A 19142-nucleotide genomic window follows, 5' to 3' on the forward strand; every position below is an offset into this window, starting at 1 on the left:
TTGCATTTTTTAAGTAACTAATTTATCTCATCGGCGACATTTTCTACGAAAGAATAGTCGAGTTGACAATTATACGTTGCGGTTGTGCATCGTAATCGTAGCTGAATTGCTATAATTTTAATCTCCTTTGTTTCATACAAACTACAATAATTTTTATTTTCAGTTGATTGCTATTGATCGGTGATTATCTTGCTACGGTTACGTTTAGCCAGTAAACCTTGCGTGATCAACTGCCGCTCTAGAGTCGTTTTAAAATCATACTATTGCCATTGTGATTCGAGGCTTTACAACGTAACAATTTCGATAAATATCTAAGTATCCAATACACACATTTTGGATAATGTTATTATTGAATTCTTGGCCAAACTTTATATAATAATAAATATAAATTGATGAACGAAAATTGGTATACTTCGGTGTAAATAACATATCAGGACGCGAAAAATGACGGCTATAAGCACTGTTGCTCTTTCGGTGCAAATCGGTCTTCGATTTGTCGGGATTTGGCCTAATGCGTCGTATGCGCTGTTCTTTCGAGGTATTTGGATATTGACTACTAGTATAGTACAAATTTCTCAGTACTGGTGGATTGTTATCCACTCAGGAACCGACGACATGTCGCACCTGATGGACGGTTTGAGTGTCACCATGGAATACAGCGTGATGTTCCTGAAACTGATTATTTTATGGTTGAATAGTCGGTAAGAGAATATCTGTCAAGGATCAAAATCAAATTTATTTGTCAATTAATCCTACAAGTCATGACTCTTATGGCAACATTTTTTTAAATAGAGATTAATGTCTTCTACATAATATTCAATAAAAATTTAAATTTTGAAAATATGTGAGGAAGAAAAGATATAGTAGATTTATTCAATATCTTATTAAAATTGTTTTTAGTTTAATCAATTAATTTATATGGCCATATACAAGCCTATACTGCACTTTATCCCAGAGATGTTTCTATGAGCGTTCTCAGAACGTTAGAATATCTACATTATATAGGATCGTGCTATTTTATTGCAATAATTGTCAAAAGTGCAATCAATCTTACATGAAGATATATTTATATTAAAAAGTCAGATCTGCTTTCTTTCTGGTCCCCATCCCCTTCTTGTACTTATTACATTTTCATCTAATGAGAATCAGTGAATTCACGGATAGAATAAACTGCCGCAGTATATTTTATGACATCCTAGCTGAAATGGCTGCAGACTGGAGGAGAGCCGCCATCAGTGAAATGCATACCATGAGGAACAAGGCAAATATGTCACGGTACTTTTCCAACGTGATCATTGGACTTCACTCGGCAGCGGCATTTTCTTACGGTATTGGTGTGCTAGTGTCTCAAAATGACAATTACGATATTGATGAAGTCGAGACGCCGCCGGCTCGTGAGTTCACGCTGAAGCTACAGCTTCCGTTTGAGAGTGACGAGTCGCCTCGGTACGAGCTCGTTATGTGTCTGGAGTTCCTTCATCAATTGGCATCTTCAGCCACGACTGGCGTACTGAACTCTCTAATCATCACATTAGTGAGTACAATCTACAAAAAATAATCTTTTTTAATATTATAAGTTTCACCTACTTGACTAAACAATATTATGTGATATTATTAATGTTTTTGTGCTTTTTTATTGTATTAAGATTTATTACGACTGTGCTCTATGTATATACATATATGACAGGGATGGTAAATAACGCGTTACTTGCAACGCTATTATCGTTAGTATGTAATGATAACGAGTTTTCCAAAAGTGTTTCAACTCTGATATTATCGTTTATACCATCATAAAAAGTTATAATTTTTTATTCCTGAATGCTATTGAATGTGTGGATAAAATTATATCCCAACATTGGATTATAGTAAAATACTGATGATATTTTTTTTTATCTTCACTGTTGTAAAAAAAAACTTTCTTTTCGTTTTCTTTCTATAATTAGATTTTTAGCGCATTTGGACACGTGGAAATATTTTCAAAATTGTACCTATATACATAATTGAAGGAAAAGAATTTTGTTTTTTCTCGGTATATAAAATATTATAGGATTAAATATATTAATTTCATAATCTGCCACTCTTACTATTTAATAATCGCGTATCTCACGGACAACTTAATATTTAAAAATAAGTTAAATAAAAAATAAGTTAAAATCAGATACTTGTTTATATGTATTTCTTTTCACTTTAATACTATTTTAAAGTTATAATATAAAAATTTCTTATATGTTACATTTTGTTTTAAATGTTAAAATATATACATATATATAACTTTTTTATATGCTGTGTAATTAACAATTAATTTTTACCTCTAATGGCGTGAACATTTTTTGTCATATGTGTTTATAGAATGTGTATTTTTTTAGATTCTTCATGCGAGCGGTCAGATAGAAATTTTGTGTGATGCATTAAGGGATATTTCTTCCGAAAGAAATAACCAACGTTTTGTTATTTCCATCATGAAAGAACTAATCGACAAGCATCAGAAGATCATTGTCTTTTCAGATCAAATCGAAAAAATTTTTTGTTACATAGCGCTAATCCAATTCTTGTCAAGCTCTTTAGTGATTTGTTGTTTAGGATTTATGATTGTAACGGTAAATATGTTATGTAATTGTTCGCCAAAACTAAAGAGAATTTGCGTCTTAGAGTGGTAACAATTTATATTGTAGTTTGATTTATGTTGCAGTCGATAAGCAGGCAAGGCTCGGATACGATTGATAGCTCATCATTAATGAAAGCTATTGTGTTTTACATGGCTGCTACAGTAGAGGCGTTTATCTTCTGCTTTTGTGGAGAATATCTCAGTGCCAAGGTCGGAATGCACAAGCGAGATTTCTATATTTGATTTACATTGACATTAATTTACGCAATTTGGTTATACGCGCCTGGCGATTTGAAATAATGTTAAACTGCACTTTCATCATAATCATCATGGAACAATTCATAACAAAATACATTTCTAAACTTCTAAAGAAAAAAGATAAAGATCTTCTTTTCTCTTTCAATGTGAATATATTACAATGCGTCCGTAATAATTAATTATTCATGCCATATACGAATTAAAAAAGTGTTTGTCTTATTGTTATGTCAAATAATTCCAAATACAAACATAACTGTTATAGCCTAAATATACATCATTTTACATCTAAGTTATACAACATTTATATTTGTTATTTGCTAGGATAATTATTTAAATGATTATTACATAAATTAATTTTAATAGTTCCGTAGTTATTTAAAAAGAAGGCATCTTGTTAATAATTTAATTTTTTGATGATTTCTGTAATATATAGGAGAATTGTGTCTGAACTTTTTCTTTGTATACAATACTGTATAAATGAAGCTATATCGATTTAGTTATTTATTTCACTAATAATACGACATTTTTACGACTTTCTTCAGAGCAAAATGATTAGCGATGCGGCATACGAGACAATTTGGTACGATTTCGAACCCAACGAGTGCAAGCTCATCCTGTTTATAATATTGAGATCACAAAGAAGGCTTACTATCACTGCTGGAAAGATCATGGACTTGTCACTAGAGGGATTCACAAGTGTAAGATCCCAGCACTGAATTTTCTGTTAATAAAAATCTCGTCTTAATGTGAAACAACATTGTCATCATTCGATTTTGAAAATGAAATCAAGATGTACTATTACTAAGTAATTTTATACGACAATCTTTTAAATGATAAAGAAGGGATTCAAGTATTCCCCTGCGATTTTTGATGAGCCTTTAATGGTACTTTGTAAGGAAAAAATAAGGAAAATATTTTTTTTTTAAACATACTCTATAGCATTTTTAAGAGGTGAGACACTTTAGAAAAAAAATGTAATAGAAACACCCTTTTTTCTTTAAGCGAATATTGTCGAAACTTTAAGAGATAGAAGAAAATATTGGAAATAAAAGTTTATAATAGTTCAAGAAAACTTTATTTAATAATTTTAAAATATTTGTTTAAACAAAATGTTTTGTTTATAAAAAAAAGGACATTAAAATGTTCTAAATAATGATTATTAAGTACTCTTAAAACTATGCAACTTTTATATTAAATCTAAACTGAATTAATAAGCTCTTGAGATCCAACGCCGATTATTGTTGAGTAATCAATTTTATCTTATATTAGAATGGACAATATACAAATATTTTGACCCACGTGATAGGATCCTCCTCAGTATATATGGTGTACAGTATATTTTATTTTAAACTCGTTTTCTATCTCTTATAGTTCCTACGATATTTGCTTTGAAACAAAAAAACGGCATTTTTAAAGAATGTTGCATTCCTTAATAGGACACGTATAAAAAAGTACGTGTTTCTTATTTCCATCTATAAAACAATGTATTAGAAGCTCATTCATATTATTGGGAAATATTTGAGTCTCTTCTTTGTAAAATATATCCATGTCTATTTATAGAAATGTTTGATTTATATTTACACAATTTATTCATTTACAAATTTATTTTCTTATATTTTTTTATTATATTATTATTTGATATAATTTTTCTAGATTATAAAGGCCTCTGTTTCATATATATCATTATTACACGCGATGTATTAAAGTTTGAAGTTTGTGGGCCAATCTGTTTAGATGTCTATTACGTGCAGTTAAAGATAATAGTAGAAACTCTTTATCGCAGCTGTTGCTTGTCGGTGTCCATAATGATGCGACAATGGTTATGCAAATTGAATGTAGACAATACGTGATGTACCAACTTATTCATCGATAATGATAATAAAATGTTTAGATTTTCAAGATTTTGATTGCATACATATACACACACACGCACAACACACACACACACACACATATACAGGGTGTTTCCAAAATACCGCCAGTATTCATATAGCGTTATTCCTGATAAAAAATAAGTCGATTACTATTAGGAAATTTTTTTCCACCATGCTTACCGAAGCAGTTATTATCGAGTAAAGATAATCCAACTGACGCCGTGTTTTAAACGGACGCACGTCCGTGAGCCGCGCGTCTAGTAGTGCGTACGTGAGCGTAATAATTAATACTATATACTTAATATAATAATACGTACTAAGTGTAATAATTTAGCAATACACATCGGATACAAAATATATATTTTTATCATGTTATTTTAGTTAATCTATACGAAATATAAAAAAAATCTAATCTTATACTCTTGATATTAATGATTTGGTGAAAATGTTGCGAAGTAATGACTTTTAAGTTTAGAATCTTTTCGGAGATAAAATTAATTTTGACTGCTAATAGTAGAATAATTAGAAGGAAACAACGTAGGAATAACATACCACATGGATCAATGAGAATTAGGTTCCTCACTACAATGTAAACTTCATCATTTGACCAAAGCTTTGCGCAAACCCATCGAAAGTTCTAAAAGCTGAATTAGGATCTTCAATTGTACTCTTTGATTTTCTTAATACCTTGATATTCATTAAATTATCACTTATGCAAATTATTGTAAAAGATTGAATGAAAACAATTTTGTGACAAGAAATCGGGCACTTTCTATGATGGAGAAATGTTAAAAAAATGATAGAAATTATTTCGTATTTTAGACAATTAAATGACTTTTAAAAAATCGAGTATAAATTTAATAATATTTAATAGCATTGTTTAGAAAATAATCTTTTACATGCATAAAGATACTGCACACCGTACTGGCCGTTATATTTTTGCTTGTCTCGATATTCATTTCATGTGTCTTTTTCTACATTTAATACTTTTCTTGAAAGAGCTATTATTCTAAAACTGCGCATGCTCCTATTATATATGAATAGTATAATTGATGTAAGTAGAAACGCTGTCTCTTGGATTTTTCAAGCAATTAATTTGTTCCGTCGGCGACATTTTTTTTTACAAAGAAGTAAGACTAACCATTATATACTGCGCTTCCACATCGTAATTATAGCTGAAAAACTACAATTTTAATCCCCTTTGTTTCATGTAAATTACTGTATAACTTTGTTTTCAGTTGATTGCAATTGATCGGTGATTATCTTGCTACGGCTATGTTCAACCAACGAACCTTGCGTGATCAAGTTACAGCTCTAGAGTCGTTTTAAAATCGTACTGTTGGCATTGTGATTTATGGCTTTAAGACGTTAACAATTTCGACAAATATTCCAAGTTACATTTCAGATATCTCAGATGTCGAATTCCTGCCCAAATTCTACGTAGCACTAAACGTAAACTGAAATATCGGTATTATTATATTTTGCTATAAGATGTCACGAAGCAGTAGCATGACTGCAAGCACTGTTGCTCTTTCGGTGCAAATCGGTCTTCGATGTATTGGGTTTTGGCCTAATACGCCTTGTGCCCTGTTGTTTCGATGTCTTTGGATATTGACCATCGGTATAGTGCAGACTTTCCAATATTGGTGGATCATTATTCACTTTAGAACAGACGATATGTCGTACTTGATGGATAGTTTAAGTGTCACTATAGAGTACAGCGTGATGTCCCTAAAACTGATTATTTTATGGTTCAATAGTCGGTAAGAAAATATTTTTCACATAGTAGAAAGTAGAAATCACGTTTACTTAAATCGCTTTTAAAAGTCACGATTTTCATAACATAATCTTTTTCCTCTTAAGGAAAGAAAAAAATTTTACATCTGAAAATGGATCGAATTGGCAGTCGATACATGTCATGTTAATTCTTATTTTTTTTATTATTAAATATAAATTTTGATTTTTTTCCATATTAATTTTATACTGGTTTTTTTCACAACTTTCTTTTTAAATTACTATTCTTGGACTCCTAAATGTCTTGATGTCACATATTTTATCGTTTAATGTGGTCAATTAAATTCGGTAGCCTTTATTAGTTAATTTATACAATATAAACATCACCATCTAACTATAATAATACTACTTATATACATATAATACATAGGTAAAGCTAAATTACTATTACATTTGTCGTCGTATTTTATACATCATGTACAATGGAAGTTCAGATTTGTTTCCTTTCCAGAACCCATCCTTTTCCATCTTATTGTGTTCTCATTTACTGTTAATTTATCCATGCACCTGGATAGAATAAACTGCCGCAGTATATTTTACGACGTCCTAGCTGCGATGGCTGCAGACTGGAGGGAAGCTACCAACAGCGAAACACAAATTATGATCAGCAAGGCAAATTTATCGCGGCGCTTTTCCAACGTTATCATTGGGCTTCATTCGGTAGCGGTGTTTTGCTTTGGTATTGAGGTACTTGCGTCCCAAACCGACGATTACGATGCTGATCATGGAACCGACACACCTGTTCGTGCGTTCACATTGAAACTACAGCTGCCGTCGCAGTGTAACGAGTCGCCGCTGTACGAACTCGTTATGGGTTTGGAGTTCTTTCATCAATTGGCATCTGCCACTGCGACAGGCATACTTAACAGTCTGCTCATTTCGTTAGTAAGTGATATATGATAGAAAAATTCTTTTTTGACATTTTTAGACTCACACTTAGACGGTATTGTATAATGTCAGTTACAGTATTCTGCATATAATATTATACTTTAATTTATTAATTATTTTTTAATGTTATGCTAACAGATTATGTTTGTATAAAGGAGAGTGAGGAATTGTAAATGTATAAAAAAATTAAATTAAATTAATAATTATTTATTAATTGTAAACGTCTTTATTAAAAACAGAGCTCTAGTTATTTGTCTTTACATTGCAATATTTAACATTCATATATAAGTAATATAATTTTAAACAACAAACAAAACTCTTGTGACTTGAAATTACTCGTCGCCACATTGAGCAATGCCGAGCTAAGTTATGTTTTTGTTTAAAATTATGTTTATGTTGATATTACATTTTTAGTATATAAGTGTTAATTATTTTCGTTTAAAGTTAATATATCATTTTAAATACTTATTTAATTAATTAATAATTGTCGGCTTTTTATTTAATTTTTTCTTATATATTCGCAATTTTCTCATTCTTCCTTCTATAAAATACATCGAAAATGTGTAACGGTATTTATCTTTAACTATGTGTATATTCTATAGTTTTGTTTTGTATAGTTAGATTAATGTTAATTAACAGCACAATACGTATAGCAGACTTTTACTGGATGCAAAGTAAGTGATTTAACACTATTACACTCTATAGATATAAGTACAATGAAAGAAATATTAAAGATAAGTAATAAGTACAAGTATTAAAAAAATATTAGAAAAATTAATTAAAAAGTTAAGAATAGAATGAATGTGTATGTGATACAAACATATACAGAGAACACATAAGATATAAAACATGTTGTATCAGGTATATACAAAATATAGTATATCTTATATCTTATTTATAAGTTTATTATGCGTAATGATTTATTTCCATTATGTTTTATGTTTATTCCTATTTTTTATTTATATATTTATTACATATTATATATTATTAAATATATAATATATAATAAATATTAATTTATATGTTCTTAATATTTCTTCCATTGTATGCAGACCTAATATTTTGCAATAATATTGCTCGCGTTCACTCCGTATTTGCATTCTTCAGTATTGTACATTATTGAAGATCGACGAGAATATGTATTATTACACGATATTAATAATTATTCCGCTCTTTATTTATAATGTAATCCTTCTTTTCTTTGTTTCATTTTTTTAATTAAGTTTTGTAAAATGCTGTAACATGTAGGAATATTTTCAATATTTAAATCAGAAAGAGGAGAATATCATGTTCGTTGTCAATATGTACCTATATAAAATATTATTGTCCGTAAGTTATTTAGTATATTTATTCTAAATTAAATACTTTTGCATGTTATGCTTCTTTTGTGTAAACTTCTTTTGTATATCACGTATATAGTTAACAACTGTTATAATAACGTTAAAGTTTCTTTATTTATTTGTATCATGGTGTTATAGAAATACATTTTCAGATTCTTCATACGAGCGGTCAGATAGAAATTCTGTGTGATACATTAAGGAATATCTCTCCTAAAATGAACAATCAACAACTAACTTTCTGTATGAAGGAAGTGATTGGCAAGCATCAGAAGATTATCACCTTTTCAGACAAAATTGATAAAATCTTCTCTTATATAGCGCTAATTCAATTCATGTCGAGCACACTGCTAACCTGTTGCATAGGATTCACGGTCATAACAGTAAGTACTCTTTTGCCAAACGTAAAAAGACAACGGAAACGATATTCAATTTGCAACGATAATAATTTATATCGCGATTTGATGTTGCAGTCGATCAACACGATGCAAGATACAGAAACGATCGATAGTACAGCATTAATAAAAGCTGTGGTGTTTTATATGGCTGCTGCAGTGGAGGCGTTTACTTTCTGCTTTTGCGGAGAATATCTCACTGCCAAGGTCGGAACAATCGAGATCTTTCCGTTTAATTCTCCTTGTAGAGACATCAGTTTACGCGATTTGACTAGATATCTTGCGGTGATTTTAAATAATGACAATTGCGTCTTTTTACGGAGGACGCGAAACTATTTAAACGAGAGACATTAAAACTTCTTTTTCGTTTTTTTTAATTTGAAAAGAAAAATTGATAAATATTTTCTTTTCAATGTAAATATATTGCAATGCCCCTGTAATAATTATGCGAATTTGTATAATATACGTATGTTGTGTCATGTGCAAGTTTTATTAAAGAAACATCTTGCTTTTACATATTAATTATTATTTAAATATAATCATTATTACTTATATTATGTAAATGATAATTACTTTAAAGTCAATGATACAATAATTTGTCTTAACTATTTAGCGAAAATTTATTTCTTATGATAATTAAAGTATATAGGTAATGATCTTCTATCAAACTATGCATAAACTGCTTTTTTATAGTGTAAAAAAGCTTTTAAGTTGATTTAATCATTTATTTCACTGACATCACAACCTTTTTACAACACTGTTCTTCAGAGCAAAATGATTGGCGATGCAGCGTACAAATCAATTTGGTATGACTTTACACCCAAGGAGAGTAAGCTCGTTCTGCTTATAATATTGAGATCACAAAGAAGACTTACCATTACGGCTGGGAAGATCATGGACCTATCGCTAGAGGGATTTACTAGTGTAAGATTCCAACACCAAATTTTTTGTTAATAAAATCCTCGTTTTGGTAAATCTATTCACTGATGTCATTCCGTAGAGAATCGCGATTTATTTTAATTATTAAGTGATTTGTAATACGATCTTTTTTGTAACTGATTGTGGAATATGTCTTTTTTAGAAATGTTTTATTTATATCTAAACATTTTTTCAATTTATTAACTTATAATATTTTTATCTACTTTATGTTGTGTTATTATTATTGTTATATCATTGTATTATTATGTTAGTATCATTTGACATAATTTTTCTAGATTTTAAAGGCCTCTGTTTCGTATGTATCAGTATTGCACGCGATGTATTGAAGTTCAAAGGCAAGTCATTTAGTGTCTAGATGGCCACTATATGCTGCTAAAGATATTAGGAGTTTTTCTTAACGATTCTTTCTTGTCAATTTCTGTGATGCATGTAAATTTGCATGATAATAACTATGCAAATTAAATGTGGACATAAATTGTCCGAAAGAAATCGCGCGCTTTCTATGATGATGAAATGTTAAAAAAAATGATAGAAATATCGTATTTTAGACAGTTAAATAACTTTTAAAAAATCGAGTATAAATTTAATAATATTTAATAAGATTGTTAAAAAATTAATCTTTTACATGCATAAAAATACTGTACACTGTACTGCCCGTTATATTTTTGCCTGTCTCGATATTCACTTCATGTGTCATTCAGTACATTAATATTTTTCCTGAAAGAGCTATTATTCTAAAACTGCGCATGCTCCTATTATATATGAATAGTATAATTGATGTAAGTAGAAACGCTGTCTCTTGGATTTTTCAAGCAATTAATTTGTTCCGTCGGCGACATTTTTTTTTTTACAAAGAAGTAAGAAGACTAACCATTATATACTGCGTTTCTACATCGTAATTACAGCTGAAAAACTACAATTTTTAATCCCCTTTGTTTCACGTAAGCTACTGTATAATTTTGTTTTCAGTTGATTGCAATTGATCGGTTACCTTGCTACGGCTATATGTTCAGCCAATGAACTTTGCGTGATCAATTTGCAGCTCTAGAGTCGTTTTAAAATCGTACTGTTGGCATTGTGATTTATGGCTTTAAGACGTTAGCATTTTCGACAAATTTTCTAAGTTACATTTCAGATATCTCAGATATCGAATTCCTGGCCAAATTCTACGTAACAATAAACATAAACTGGAACATCGGTATTATTTTATTTTGCTATAAGATGTCACGAAGCGATAGCATGACTACAAGCACTGTTGCCCCTTCGGTGCAAATCGGTCTTCGAAGTATTGGGTTTTGGCCTAATACGCCTTGTGCCCTGTTGTTTCGATGTCTTTGGATATTGACCATCGGTATAGTGCAGACTTTCCAATATTGGTGGGTCATTATTCACTTTAAAACCGACGAAATGTCGTACTTGATGGATGGTTTAAGTGTAACTATAGGGTACAGCGTGATGTACCTAAAACTGATTATTTTATGGTTCAATAGTCGGTAAGAAAATATTTTTCACGCAGTAGAAAGTAGAAATCACGTTTATTTAAATCGCTTTTAAAAGTCACGATTTTCATAGCACAAACTTTTTTCTCGTAAGTAAAGAAAAAATTTTACATCTGAAAATGGCTCGAATTGGCAGTCGATACTTTTTATGTTAAATCTTATTTGTTTATTTTTAAATATAAATTTTTACTTTTTTTATACTCGTTTTTTTCACAACTTTCTTTTTAATTTAGTATTCTTGGACTCCTAAATGTCTTGATGTCACATATTTTATTGTATTAATGTGATCAATTAAATTCGGTAGCCTTTATTAGTTAATTTATACAATATAAACATTATCATTTAACTATAATATATAATACTACTTATATATAATACATTGGTAAAGAGAAATTACTATTAGATTTGTCGTCGTATTCTATATATCATGTACAATAAAAGATCAGATTTGTTTCCTTTCCAGAACCCATCCTTTTCCATCTTATTGTGTTCTCATTTACTGTTAGTTTATCCATGCACCTGGATAGAATAAACTGCCGCAGTATATTTTACGACGTCCTAGCTGCGATGGCTGCCGACTGGAGGGAAGCCACCAATGGCGAAACACACATTATGATGAGCAAGGCAAATTTATCGCGGCGCTTTTCTAATGTTATCATCGGGCTTAATTCGGTAGCGGTGTTTTGCTATGGTATTGAGGTGCTTGCATCCCAAATCGACAATTATGGTACTGTTCATGGAACCGACACACCTGTTCGCGCGTTCACATTGAAACTACAGCTTCCGTCGCAGTGTAACGAATCGCCGCTGTACGAACTCGTTATGGGTTTGGAGTTCTTTCATCATTTGGCATCTTCCATTGCGACAGGCATATTTAATTGTCTGCTCATTACACTAGTGAGTGCAACATATGATAGAAAAATTATCTTTTTTGATATCTTCAGACTTACACTTAGACGGTATTGTACAATGTCAATTACTGTATTCTCCATATAATATTATATTTTTATTTATTAATTGTTTATTAACATTATGCTAACAGATTATATTTGTATAAAGGAGTGTTATATAAGTTATATAATTTTAAACAACAAACAAAGCTATGGTAATTTGAATTACTCGTCTCTACATTGAGCAATGCCGAGCTAAGTTTTGCTTCTGTTTAAAATTATGTTTATGTTGATATTGCATTTTTAGTATATAAGTGTTAATTATTTTCGTTTTATGTCAATACCATTTTAAACACTTAATTAATTAATAATTGTCGGATTTTTATTTAATTTTTTCGTATATATTCGCAATTTTCTTATTCTCCCTTCTATAAAGAAACATCGAAAATATGTAATGGTATTTATCTTTATCTATGCATATATTCTATAGTTTTTATTTGTATAGTTAGATTAATCTTAATTAACAGCACTATACGTATGTCAGACTCTTACTGGATGCAAAGTAAGTGATTTATCATTATTACAATCTATAGATTTAAGTATAATGAAAGAAATATTAGAGATCAGTTATAAGTACAAGTATTAATTATTCGAAAAATTAATTAAAAAGTTAAGAATGGAATGAGTGTGTATATGACACAAATATACACTGAGAACACATAAAATATTAAACTTGTTATATCAGATATATACAAGGTATATAGTATATCTTATATCCTATTTATACATTTATTACGCGTAATGATTTATTTCAATTATGTTTCATTCTTATATTCCTATCTTTCATTTATATATTTATTATATATTATATATTTAATATATATATATTCTTAATATTTCTTCCATTGTATGCAAATCTAATATTATGCAATAATATTGCTCGCGTTCACTCCGTATTTGCATTCTCCTATATGTACATTATTGAAGATCGACAAGAATATGTACTATTACACGATATTAATAATTATTCCGCTCTTTATTTATAATGTCATCCTTCTTTTCTTTGTTTCATTTTTTTATTTAAGTTTTGTAAAATGCTTTAACATGTAGAAATATTTTCAATATTTTAATTAGAAAGAGGAGAATTTCATATTCGTTGTCAATATGTATATAAAATATTATTGCCAGTAAATTATTTAGTATATTTATTCTAAATTAATTACTTTTGCATGTTATGCTTCATTTGTGTAAACTTCTTTTCTATATCACGTATCTAGTTAACAACTGTTATAATAGCGTTAAATCTTTTTTTATTTATATGTATCATGGTGTTATAGAAATACATTTACAGATTCTTCATACGAGCGGTCAGATCGAAATTTTGTGTGATACATTAAGGAATATCACTCCTAAAATGAACAATCAGCAATTAACTTTCTGTATAAAGGAAGTGATTGACAAGCATCAGAAGATTATCATCTTTTCAGACAAAATTGACAAAATCTTCTCTTATATGGCGCTAATTCAATTCATGTCGAGCACGCTGCTAACCTGTTGCATAGGATTCATGGTCATAACAGTAAGTAACCTTTTGCCAAACGTAAAGAGACAACGGAAACGATATTCAATTTGCAACGATAATAATTTATATCGCGATCTGATGTTGCAGTCGATCAACACGATGCAAGATACAGATACGGTCGATAGCACAACATTAATAAAAGCTGTGGTGTTTTATATGGCTGCTACCGTAGAGGCGTTTACTTTCTGCTTTTGCGGAGAATATCTCACTGCTAAGGTCGGAACAATCGAGATTTTTCCATTTAATCCTTTTTGTAGAGATATCAATTTACGCGGGTTGCATCACCGCAAAATATATAGTAGGACTATATATCTTACGGTGATTTTAATGACAATAGCGCCTTTTTACGGAGGACGCGCAACTATTTAAACGAGACATTAAAACTTCTTTTTCCTTTTCTATAATGTGAAAAGAAAAATCGATAAATATTTTTTTTTCAATGTAAATATATTGCAATGCCCCTATAATAATTGTGGGAATTTGTATAATATACGTGTGTTGTGTCATGTGCAAGTTTTATTAAAGAAACATCTTGCTTTTACATATTAATTATTATTTAAATATAATCATTATCACTTACATTATTTAAAAGTTAATTCATGTCAATGATAACAATAATTTGTCTTAATTATTTAGCGAAAATTTATTTTTTTGGTAATTAAAGTATATAATGATTTTGTAACAAGCTATACGTAAATTGCTTTTTTATACTGTAAAAAAGCTTTTAAGTTGATTTAATCATTTATTTCACTGACAACACAATCTTTTTACAACACTGTTCTTCAGAGCAAAATGATTGGCGATGCAGCGTACAAATCAATTTGGCACGACTTTACACCTAAGGAGAGTAAGCTCTTTCTGCTTGTAATATTGAGATCACAAAGAAGACTTACCATTACGGCTGGGAAGATCATGGACCTATCGCTGGAGAGATTTACAAGTGTAAGAATCTATCATCATATTTTTTGTTAATAAAATCCTCGTTTTGATAGATCAATTGGTCACTGATGTCATTCCGTAGAGAATTGTGATTTATTTTAATTATTAAATGATTTGTAATGTATGATCTTTTTTTTGACTGATTGTGGAATATGTCTTTTTAAAGAAATGTTTGATTTTTATTTAAACAGTTCTTTAATTTATTAACTTATAATATTTTTATCTACTTAATGTTGTGTTATTATTATTGTTGTATCATTGTATTATTATGTTAGTATCATTTGATATAATTTTTCTAGATTTTAAAGGCCTCTGTTTCGTATGTATCAGTATTGCACGCGATGTATTGAAGTTCAAAGGCAAGTCATTTAGTGTCTAGATGGCCACTATATGCTGCTAAAGATATTAGTAGTTTTTCATAACGATTCTTTCTTGTCAATTTCTATGATGCATGTAAATTTGCATGATAGTAACTATGCAAATTAAATGTGGACATAAATTGTCCAAAAGAAATCGCGCGCTTTCTATGATAGTGAAATGTTAAAAAAATGATAGAAATTATATCGTATTTTAAACAGTTAAATAACTTTTAATAAATTGAGTATAAATTCAATAATATTTAATAACATTGTTAAGAAAAAAATGTTTTACATGCATAAAAATACTGTACACCGTAATGTACCCGTTATATATTTGCTTGTCTCGCTTCATTTCATGTGTCTTTCAGTACATTTAAAACTTTTCTTGAAAGAGCTATTATTCTAAAACTTCGCATGCTCCTATTTGTGGCTATAAAACGTTAACATTTTCGATAAATATTCTAAGTTACATTTCAGATATCTCAGATATCGAATTCCTAGCCAAATTCTACGTAACAATAAACATAAACTGGAACATCGGTATTATTATATTTTGCTATAAGATGTCACGAATCGATAGCATCACTACAAGCACTGTTGCTCTTTCGGTGCAAATCGGTCTTCGAAGTATTGGGTTTTGGCCTAATACGCCTTGCGCCCTGTTGCTTCGATGTCTTTGGATATTGACCTTCTGTATAGCGCAGACTTTCCAATATTGGTGGATCATTATTCACTTTAGAAAAGACGATATGTCGTACTTGATGGATGGTTTAAGTGTCACTATAGAGTACAGCGTGATATCCTTAAAACTGATTATTTTATGGTTCTATAGTCGGTAAGAAAATATTTTTCACGCAGTAGAAAGTGGAAATCACGTTTATTTAAATCGCTTTTAAAAGTCACAATTTTCATAGCATTATCTTTTTCCTCTTAAGTAAAGAAAAAAATTTTACATCTGAAAATGGCTTGAATTGGCGGTCAATGCATGTCATGTTAATTTTTATTCTTTTATTATTAAATATAAATTTTGATTTTTTTCCTTATTAATTCTTAATACTGGTTTTTTTCACAACTTTCTTTTTAATTTAGTATTCTTGGACTCCTAAATGTCTCGATGTCACATATTTTATCGTACTAATGTGGTCAATTAAATTCGGTAGCCTCTATTAGTTAATTTATACAATATAAACGTCACCATCTAATTATAATTATACTACTTATATATAATACATAGGTAAAGCCAAATTACTATTACATTTGTCGTCGTATTTTATACATCATGTACAATAGCAAATCCTTTTCCATCTTATTGTGTTCTCATTTACTGTTAATTTATCCATGCATATGGATAGAATAAACTGCCGCAGTATATTTTACGACGTCCTAGCTGCGATGGCTGCAGACTGGAGGGAAGCCACCAACGGCGAAATACACATTATGATTAGCAAGGCAAATTTATCGCGGCGCTTTTCCAATGTTATCATCGGGCTTCATTCGGTAGCGATATTTTGCTCTGTTATTGAGGTGCTTGTGTCCCAAACCGACGATTACGATGCTGATCATGGAACCAACACACCTGTTCGCGCGTTCATACTGAAACTACAGCTTCCGTCGCAATGTAACGAATCGCCGCTGTACGAACTCGTTATGGGTTTGGAATTCTTTCATCAATTGGCATCTGCCACTGTGTCAGGCATACTTAACAGTCTGCTCATTTCGTTAGTAAGTGCAATGTATGATAGAAAAATTCTCTTTTGATACCTTCAGACTTACACTTAGACGATATTGTATAATGTCAATTACTGTATATATTCATATAATATTATTCTCTTCATATAATATTATACATATAGTATTATACTCTTATTTATTAATGTTTTTTAACATTATGCTAACAGATTATATTTGTATAAAGGAGAGTGAGGAATTGTAAGTATATAAAAAAATTAAATAAAATTTTAATGATTATATTTATTAGTTATAAACGTCTCTATTAAAAAGATCTCTAGTTATTTGTCTTTAAATTGTGCAATATTTAACATTCATATATAAGTGATATAATTTTGAACACCAAACAAAGTTATTGTAATTTCAAATTACTTGTCTCTACATTGAGCAATGCCGAGCTGAGTTTTGTTTTCGTTTAAAATTATGTTTATGTTGATATTACATTTTTAGTATATAAGTGTTAATTATTTTCGTTTAATGTCAATATCATTTTATACACTTATTTAATTAATTAAAAATTATCGGCTTTTCGTTTAATTTTTTCCTATATATTCGCAATTTCCTTATTCTCCCTTCTATAAAAAAAACATTGAAGATATATGATGGTATTTATCTTTAACTATGTATATGTTCTATAGTTTTGTGTTGTATAGTTAGATTAATCTTAGTTAATAGCACTATACGTATGTCAGACTCTTACTGGATGCAAAGTAAGTGATTTATCACTATTACACTCTGTAGATTTGAGTACAATTAAAGAAATATTAAATATCAGTAGAAAGTACAAGTATTAAATATTGGAAAAATTAATGTGTTTGTGTAAACTTCTTTTGTATATCACGTATATAGTTAACTACTGTTATAATAGCGTTAAATTTTTATTTATTTATTTGTATCATGATGTTATTGAAATACATTTTCAGATTCTTCATACGAGCGGTCAGATAGAGATTTTGTGTGATGCATTAAGGGATGTCTCTTCTAAAATGAACAATCAACAACTAATTTTCTATATGAAAGAAGTGATTGGCAAGCATCAGAAGATCATCATTTTTTCAGACAAAATTGACAAAATCTTCTCTTATATAGCGCTAATTCAATTCATGTCGAGCACATTGCTAACCTTTTGCACAGGATTTATGGTCATAACAGTAAGTAGTATTTTGCCAAACGTAAAGAGACAACGGAAACGATATTCAATTTGCAACGATAATAATTTATATCGCGATTTGATGTTGCAGTCGATCAACACGATGCAAGATACAGATACGATCGATAGCACGGCATTAATAAAAGCTGTGTTGTTTTATATTGTTATTATCTTGGAGGCGTTTACTTTTTGCTTTTGCGGAGAATATCTCACTACCAAGGTCGGAATCCGTTTAATCCTTTTTGTAGAGGCATCAATTTACGCGATTTGACTATATATCTTGCGGTGATTTTAAATAATGACAATTTTGTCTTTTTACGGAGGACGCGCAATTATTTAAACGAAACATTAAAACTTTTTTTTCCTATTTTTTAATGTGAAAAGAGAAATCGATAAATATTTTCTTTTCAATGTAAATATATTGCAATGCCCTTGTAATAATTATGCGAATTTTTTACAACACTGTTCTTCAGAGCAAAATGATTGGCGATGCAGCGTACAAATCAATTTGGCACGACTTTACACCTAAGGAGAGTAAGCTCTTTCTGCTTGTAATATTGAGATCACAAAGAAGACTTACCATTACGGCTGGGAAGTTCATGGACCTATCGCTAGAGGGATTTACAAGTGTAAGATTCCAACACCAAATTTTTTGTTAATAAAATCCTCGTTTTCGTAGATCAATTGGTCACTGATGTCATTCCGTAGAGAATCGCGATTTATTTTAGTTATTAAGTGATTTGTAATACTATCTTTTTTTTAACTGATTGTGGAATATGTCTTTTTTAGAAATGTTTGATTTATATTTAAACAGAGTTCTTTAATTTATAAATTTGCAATATTCTTATCTACTTTATGTTGTGTTATTATTATTGTTATATCATTGTATTATTATATTAATATCA

At 29.8% G+C, this 19142-nt stretch overlaps 1 protein-coding gene across 1 annotated transcript; it reads left to right on the forward strand.

Moving 5' to 3' along the window:
* Nucleotides 1-444: 444 nt before the first annotated feature.
* On the forward strand, nt 445-15350 carry LOC108778716 (uncharacterized). The gene is made up of 15 exons (XM_018545970.1): nt 445-701; nt 1165-1534; nt 2367-2597; nt 2690-2815; nt 3406-3561; nt 6229-6500; nt 7062-7416; nt 8912-9139; nt 9230-9358; nt 9920-10075; nt 11312-11583; nt 12132-12486; nt 14149-14277; nt 14848-15003; nt 15300-15350. Exons 1-15 carry the CDS (start codon nt 445-447, stop codon nt 15348-15350), a joined length of 3243 nt encoding a protein of 1080 aa, XP_018401472.1.
* Nucleotides 15351-19142: the final 3792 nt, after the last annotated feature.

The sequence above is a fragment of the Cyphomyrmex costatus genome, unplaced genomic scaffold (assembly GCF_001594065.2).
Source record: "Cyphomyrmex costatus isolate MS0001 unplaced genomic scaffold, Ccosl1.0 scaffold51, whole genome shotgun sequence".
In the NCBI taxonomy this organism is placed as follows: Eukaryota; Metazoa; Arthropoda; class Insecta; order Hymenoptera; family Formicidae; genus Cyphomyrmex; species Cyphomyrmex costatus.